We start from the raw sequence: 8,236 nt of genomic DNA, 5'->3' as shown, positions 1-8,236 counted from the left end.
TATCATGTTAATCATACTTATGTTAATCATACTAATCATATGTTAACCATGTATTTTCAGTGATTCAGAGACAATACGTCAATGTGTTAATCATTAATCAAACATTAAACACTGATTCAATGTCATATAATTAATATCTATATACATATCTCATGTAGAGTCTAGAAGCCGAGGCTGTCTCCAGTAAGTTGCGTACAATGGGTGGATTTTACCTTGCTACCAAAGTGAACCAATGGAGCAGGAGAATTGTGTTTGTTATACGTTTCAGCTTAGTTTGTTGATGTTTCATGACCAATCAGGCCTTAGAAGGCCTGGTAGTTATGTTTTATCTACTGGTTGTTCTGTGTGCCGGGTGTGACTTGGTACCAAGCACCAGAGTGTGATGGGAGCGCTTTGCTGAACTTGCTGGAATAAAAGAGATTTTCTTTACTCACCAACCTAAGAGGTCCAGACTTTTATTCTAAGTCCTTGATTTATAATTTTTCTACCACAGTTTGGCGCCCAACGTGGGGCAGCTGAGTTCTCTGCTTGTTCCAGACGGAGGGATCCTGCAAGAGAAGCGGGTACGGCCATAGCTTAGAGCCGGACGGGACCATATCCTGAAGAGATTGAGGATTGGCCCAGTCCCTCGTCAAGGAACAACGGAGACCACGCTGTCCCAGACCTGAACATTCCTGAGACTGATTTGGCCGGACCTGTTTTGGTGAGATAAAGGCTTCTCTGTTTAGTCATTCTTGCTGCTGCTTTGCTTGTTGCTGAAGGTTATGTGTTTGGTAGTGTTTGAGTGTGTTATGTGAAAGTCCGCCGTGACTGAGGGGATCCAAGCACGGGGAAGCGCTGACCACGGTTAGGGAGGCCGGTGGGAGAGCGCTCATCCGCCTGTAGTAGGGAAAGGGTGCTGTCCAAGTGGAGACCTGAGTGACCTATTACGTGGAAGAGGTGGATGCACGAGACCTTTGGGAAAGTCCGTGATTTTGGTGGCGCCACTGTATATTTGTGTGACGGGGCACAAGGAAGGCGGCAGGGAAGTCGTCACCCGCAGGGGGTCCAGACACGACGGTGATAAGGCTTGGTGCAGCAGGGGCTGAGGGCAGGGTGGTGTGTGCTCTGCGTGGTGCGGCATTGTGTGGTGAAGGCTGGACAGTGAATGTATTGCATGCAGTAGCACAGCACTGCGTAACAGGCCAAGGACGGGTAAGATTCCTGTGTGAGGACAGGAACAACCTAAGACAGGCGCTGTCGTAGACCCCTGGCACTGGGCTGAGGCACTGTTCGGGGTTTGGCCCACTCTCGGTCCCACGGGAGTATAAAGGTGTTTGTTGATAGGGTGTATGGGTTTTGGAGAATGCGTACGTGGTAAAGGGTGTGGGGTCTCCCAGGTGCAGTATCCTCAGTGGGATAAACAATACATGAAGTTGATTTGCTCCACACTGTCGCATGCAGGTGCTAACATTAAAGGGAATAGTGGAATAGCCCTGTGGACTAATATAGCAAATAGTGTCTGGGGAATCATGTGTTGGACCTGAGATATACTGGGATAGGCTTGTTAATTTGCTTTTAGGACACTAAATGTTTGGAATAACACTTAGTTCTTTTTGATTCTTTCGTCACCCAGTAACAAGGTGTCTTGTTTAGTTTAGTGACCACCCAGCAGCTGCGTGCTTTGTACAGACAGCAACTGCCTTGAGAAGGGGAGTTTGTAGGATATCAGGGTCAGAACAGATATTTCATAGGTCTTGTGTTCAACGCCATTTGTTAAAGGGTAGATATGGGGAGTGCGTCAAGTAAACATTCACACCCTCCTGAAAGGGACTCAGAGATGGAGGGAGAGATAATGAGGAAATGTGATAAAGGGGATAAGGGGAAACAGTCCCCAAGGCAGATAATGGAACGGGTTACTGGCCTGAGACTAAAGAAGGCTTGTAGAAATTGGAACCGTCAGACTGGGGGTAGATGGCCAAAGGAGGGCACTCTAAACATATGGGAAATAGAATGTTGTGAAACATTGCTGGAAAGGAGAGGACATGGTTGTTGTAACAGGGGAATGTACAGGCCAGAATATTATTTTCGGTGGAAGTCTGTGGCCTTGTTGAGAGCTAGGAAACCTAGGGAACAGCTAAGTGATAAGGAAAGCCGTGTAATGATTAGCAGAGAGGAAAGGGGGGCCGATCCAACTGCTGCTGTTTCTCCGCCTGTGGCTGCTGCTGATGCTGAGAGGAGGAGAAAGCCTAACTCTGATCTCCTGTATCCGGTCCTGCCTGAAGTGTCCCCTCTTCCACCGCCGCCTCCTGCACCTCACCCTCCTGCCCAGGTCCCGCCTCCTCCAGGAAGAGCAGAGCCCTCTGCACCTGCTGCAGAAGGGGGTCCGGGGCCCTCTGTAAAGCAGGAAGAATCTTCCTATGATGAGGAGGATGAGGAAGATGACGAGGAGGAAGTATCCAAAGGCCGGGATAGTAAAGGTCGTTCACGCCGTCTGCAGCGTAAAGGGAAGAAAGAAGGAAAGCACCAATTTCCTCTGATGCAGGTCCCGAACCCCCGACTCGAAGGTGGGCCTATCATGGTGGTGCAACGGAACTGGGAGCCTGGTGAAATCAAGGATGTGGCAGAGGCCCTGCCCAACCCACGGAAGAGTGGGGGGATTCAGTTCTACGCAGCCGTGAAGGACATGGATGGAGTGTACCAGCCCAGCGCTTGGGAGCTGAGCCAGGTGTTAAAGAAGAAGTTGGGGCCGGCATGGGCTGCTCTGGGAGTATCCTGGGACACTGGAATCCAGAGATTGGACAATGCTAGGTGGGCCCAGCAGATGAACTCTCTGGAGAATGCTCTTAAGTCCCGTTTTCCCACAACGGTTGACTGGTCCCGTTTGCATGCAGCTCGGCAAGGCGACAAAGAAGATGTGTATGACTGGGAGCTCCGCTTGCAGAGCCTGATGGAACAATACTCAGGCGCAGGAGTGGAACAGCAGGGACAAATGATGGCTGCCTTCTATGTGGAAGGACTGCAGCCCGAGATCCGAGAGCTCCTGAAGCAAGTTTGCCCCGACTGGAGGGAGAGAAACATGGCTGGTGTGCGAGCTTTCGCCCAGAACATCGAGCGGAATCTGAAAGACACAGAGAAAAGGAAAAGCATCCAGGAAGAGAAGAAAAAAGGGAAAAGGGAGAAGGAACATGAAATGCTCTTTCAGGCGGTGGCTAACTTGGCTACAGATTTTACAGGGAAACCCCAAGGCAGAGGCAGAGGACGAGGGAGAGGCTAGGGTCCACCTGGTCCACCTAGAGGAGGGGACAGGAAATGCTGGAACTGCGGAAGTCCCACTCACATCTACAGGAACTGCCCTGCTCTGCCCCAGGTTGCACAGGGGAATCAAGCAGGAGGAGGGGGAGAAGTGAGACCAGGGCCTGTGATGTGTTATGTTTGCAAACAGCAAGGACATCTCGCCAGCCAGTGCCCCACTCTGGGTGCACAAGGCCCCGCATGGCCTACTCCTCCTGCCCCATAGGAGATTGCGGGGACGGGTGGTGAAGAGGGTCAGTTCATCGCCTTAACCCGACACCTAACAGATGACCCATTGCTTAAATTGAGGGTGGAGGGAAGGGAAATCCTTTTCCTCGTGGATACGGGAGCTACAAGGTCAACAATCAGAGAGGTGGAAGTGTCGGGAGTCCCCACCACCGGCAGAACTATAAAAATAATCGGTGCCTCGGGAATCCCCGGATTCCTAGAAGAAACAGAACCTTTATTAGTAGAACGGAGCCCAGGGTCCATTGTGTGTCAGCACCAGTTCCTAGTTTCCCCCCATTGTCCTGTCAACCTGCTGGGGAGGGACTTAATGGGGAAGCTGGGGATGAAGGTAGAACTGGGAGTGGACGGTCTCACAGTGACCTCAGAGGCTTTGGGACTGTTTTGCTTATCAGAGAAAGCTAACTTTGCTGCTTGGTGGCTAGTGGATGACACAATCGTGAGAGACTGTATCCCTGAAGGACAAGATCAGCCTGACAGATTGCATTGCACTGCTCAGTTCTTTGGAAAAGGAGGGGCTGAATGGACGAGAGATTTTGAGGCTGCAGGAGGGCTGAGAGAGACTGTTGTGCTTGATTATCTCTATGTGGCAGAAGACAAGTCTGCTGCGTCTGTCCGTTTGTCAGCTGGCCAGAAACAGTGGTATGTGGGAGGTTCGGTCCCCCATGTATCATATGGGAAAAAGGGGTCGCTAGAATGGAAGGATTTAGGACCCTGGGTCGCTGAGTGTGAGAAAAGGACTGAGTGGGTACGTGTGGAGGAAGGTAGGTGGATGAGTGGAGATGGTCAGGTGCAAAGGTATAAAATAGACCAGTGCGTAGAGGTACAGAGAAAGGGGGACGCAATAGAAGATAAGGGGAAAGGTATTGATCCTCTGCCAGACTGGTTAGGGGAGGTACCAGATTGCTTGTGGGCAAAAGGGAAAAATGATTTTGGCAGAGTGGTGTCAGCTGAGCCTTTGGTGGTCCACCCCAAGTCTGACTTTCGGCCTCACAAGGCCCAGTATCCCTTATCTAGAGAAGCAGTGGAGGGAGTGAGAGAAGTACATGCAGATCTGGTGAAAAGGGGGGCTATTAAGGAAATAGCCTATTCTCCAGTTAATTCTCCTATCTTACCTGTGAAAAAGGCAAATGGTACTTGGAGATTTGTACAGGATTTGAGGGGTGTCAATGCAGCCATACACCCCAGAGCTCCTATTGTACCTAATCCAATCACGATTCTGGCTTCCATACCAGCGGAGGCTAAATGGTTCTCTGTCATTGACTTGGCTAATGCTTTCTTCTCTATCCCAGTAGATCCACATTCGCAGTACTGGTTCGCCTTCACCTTTCAGGGGAAGAGGTGGACTTGGACAGTGATGCCCCAGGGCTACACAGAGTCACCTAGCGTGTATGGACAGGAGCTGGCAAAAAATTTGGAGGGGTTTACTGCGCCTGGGGGTAGCACACTGGTACAGTATGTGGATGATTTGTTGCTTTGCTCTCACACTCGTGAGTCCTGTAAACAGGACACCATAGCTATGTTAGACTTCCTGGCGAAAAATGGGCACAAAGCCTCAAAAGAAAAGCTGCAGCTGGTGTCTCAAAGGGTTAAATACCTTGGACATGTGTTGACAAGTGAGGGAAGGTCATTAGGACCAGACCGAGTGGCATCCATACAGGAGATGCCCAAACCTAAGACTAAACAGCAATTGCTTTCAGTCCTAGGCATGATTGGCTATTGCAGGCCTTGGATTCAGGACTATGCACAGAGGTCACAGCCCTTGGTTGATTTGACAATTGGGCTAGGACTGACAGACAAACTGACGTGGACGACTGAAGCTGAAGACGCCCTAATTGACTTAAAGCAGGCGTTAATGTCAGCCCCAGCTTTGGGGTTGCCTGACTATCAAAAGCCATTTGTGCAATATGTGGACGAGAAAAAGGGGTTCATGACTTCAGTCCTGACTCAGTATCACGGGGGGAGGTGCAAACCGGTTGCCTACTACTCAAAGCGTTTGGACTCGGTGGCTCGAGCATTACCACCTTGCCTTCGAGCAGTGGCTGCAACAGCTGAGGCAGTGATGGCGAGTGCAGATCTGGTGCAGCTGCATCCACTGACACTTCGAGTTCCCCATGCAGTGCACGCGATCCTGACACAGGCCAGGACATCTCATTTGACGCCTGCGCGATCAGTGCATTATCAGAATGTTTTGCTAACACTGGCAAATGTGACTGTGGAGAGGTGCTCTGCTTTGAATCCAGCTACCCTCCTTCCCACGGGGGTGGACGGGGAACCGCATGATTGTTTGCAGGTCATCGACTGTGTGTGCAGACCTAGGCCGGATCTGACTGACATCCCACTGGAAGGAGGCAATATCCTGTTTGTTGATGGGAGTTCTTTGCGGCTGGAGGATGGATCGCCAGCGACCTCCTATGCTGTGGTGCGAGATGGATCACTTGTGGACGGGGGGCAGCTGCCTAGACATTGGTCCGCACAGGCGGCTGAGCTGTTTGCACTGCAACAGGCCTGCAAACTGGCTGAAGGACAGAAAGTCACTATCTACACAGACTCAAGATACGCCTTCGGGGTGTGTCACGATCATGGTGCATTGTGGAAGCAGAGAGGTTTTCGCACCAGCACTGGAAAACCCATTCAGCATCATCAATTAGTGGAGCAATTGTTGGACGCTCTCATGCTGCCCGAACAGGTGGCAATAGTGAAGTGCCAGGCCCACACAAAGCGGACTGATGAAATCAGTCAGGGGAATGATCTCGCAGACCAGTGGGCTAAAGGTTTAGCTAAAGACTCCACTGGGTTTGGGAATAAGGTTTTGCTAGCAATGGATGTTGATAAACTATGCGCTGATAATGACCTTGTTTTGATTCAAACAGGTGCTACAGAGGGTGAGCTCCGTGGATGGAAACGGAACGGTGCACGGTGTGATGGGGAAGGCGTGTGGCGACATTCTGGGACTAACCGACCTTATCTTCCTAGATCTGCATATCCAGGAATGGCCAAAGCCGTTCATGGCTTGGATCATGCGTCTCGTGACGGGATGGTGGCAGCTGTGACTCGGGTATGGCATGCCCCTGGGTTTGCCACAGCTGCTGCCCAATTCTGCGGGAGGTGTATGGTGTGCATGAAATTCAATGTGGGGAAGGGCATCCCATCTGACCCGGCAGTGACCCCGAGTCCCCAAAGCCCGTTCGATCACCTGCAGATGGATTTCATTGAGCTAACGCCGTGCAGGGGATACAAGTACTGTTTGGTGATTGTAGATCTGTTTTCCAGGTGGGTGGAGGCATTCCCTTGCCGTCGCCCTGATGCTCTGAGTGTGGCTAAATGTCTGCTAAAAGAGGTGATTCCACGGTGGGGCATCCCATCTAAAATCACCACAGACAATGGTCCTGCGTTTGTTGCAGAGACCCTGGCTAAATTGTCCCATTGGATGCAAGTTGATTTGAAACATTATTGCGCCTATCACCCCTCGAGTGGGGGGATGGTGGAGAGGGCGAATCAAACACTGAAACTGAAATTGGCAAAAATTTCAGAGATGACTGGCCTGCCCTGGGTTGATGCCCTGCCCCTGGCTTTGTTATTCATGCGAGCCAGGACACACCGCCAAACAGGGTTGGCTCCTTTTGAAGTGTTGACAGGAAGGCCAATGCGTGTTTTGTCTCCCTCGCGATATGTCACACTGGAAACTGTGGATGGGGACTTGCTGACTTATCTTACAGGTTTGCGGCAAGCGATAGGTGCAGCCTGGGACCAGGTTCGTGCCTATTGGAGGACTCCAGAGGGAGAACCACTACGAGTTGTGACACCGCTTGACCCAGGGAGCTGGGTGTTGGTTCGTGACCTGAGGCGAAAGAGATGGAACACGCCGAGATGGAGGGGACCACACCAGGTGCTAATGGTGACCCCTCACGCAGTGAAAGTGGAGGGAATCGACGCCTGGGTCCATCGGGTCCACTGCAGACGTGTGTCCGACCCTGGTGGTTCTTTCAAGACTGGCCCCTGAGAGGGTCACAACTGTGTTGCCTTTTTGTGATAACTATTTTTATTGTGCCTGTTATATTTGGGATTGATGCTATAATGTTTTGGAGAACCGCTTTTTCCAGCTGTGTCACCCACTCTTCTCCGACAGTGCCAGACCCACGGGTTCTGGATCGAGGGAAAAGGGGGGTGATGGATGCCAATGCTGTGGAGCTTTTGTCCTGAGCGGTGACTGCTGAACTGAATGTTTCTGACTGTTGGGTCTGTCATTATATGCCCCACACTGCTGCGGCGTGGCCTTTTTTCGGGGTTCCGTACACCTATCATGATATGGCGGTCCTAAATCAGACATGCTCTGGCCTTATATCTGTTATGGCTGGGCTGCTCACCCGCGAGCTAGGGTCGTTGTCCTCGGCCCAGCCACCACCTATATGCCGCATTTCTGGTATCGCTGTTAAGTCACGGGCAGTGGAGGAGGCCCTTAAGGCCACACATGACCGTTTACTGCTGGAGTTTGCTGGGAACAATCCAAACCTCTATCTGACGCAGGCTGATGAGTCCAATCACTGGGGTTTCACTACGGTTCATTTGCTGGTAGGCGTGAATAGTACAGGTGAGGGATGGGTTTGTTCGACCCAGGTAATTATCACATGGGCTGTTGATGCAGCATGGATGGCTGAGGACCCCGAACGCTACGGGGCGCGGGTCCGAGAGCTGACTGTAACTGCCCTACATTGTC

The 8,236-nt window shown here is 51.3% G+C and overlaps 1 protein-coding gene across 1 annotated transcript; it reads left to right on the top strand.

Moving 5' to 3' along the window:
• The first annotated feature begins 2,140 nt into the window (after positions 1–2,140).
• Positions 2,141–7,722, top strand: LOC140578933 (uncharacterized). Its single transcript, XM_072701134.1, has 3 exons — positions 2,141–3,187; positions 3,500–6,792; positions 7,623–7,722. The coding sequence occupies exons 1-3, from the start codon at positions 2,141–2,143 to the stop codon at positions 7,720–7,722; spliced, it is 4,440 nt and encodes a 1,479-aa protein (XP_072557235.1).
• The last annotated feature ends 514 nt before the right edge of the window (positions 7,723–8,236 follow it).

This window comes from Paramormyrops kingsleyae, chromosome 17 (genome assembly GCF_048594095.1).
Source record: "Paramormyrops kingsleyae isolate MSU_618 chromosome 17, PKINGS_0.4, whole genome shotgun sequence".
Taxonomy (NCBI): Eukaryota; Metazoa; Chordata; class Actinopteri; order Osteoglossiformes; family Mormyridae; genus Paramormyrops; species Paramormyrops kingsleyae.
This window is presented reverse-complemented; position numbering and strand designations above follow the sequence as displayed.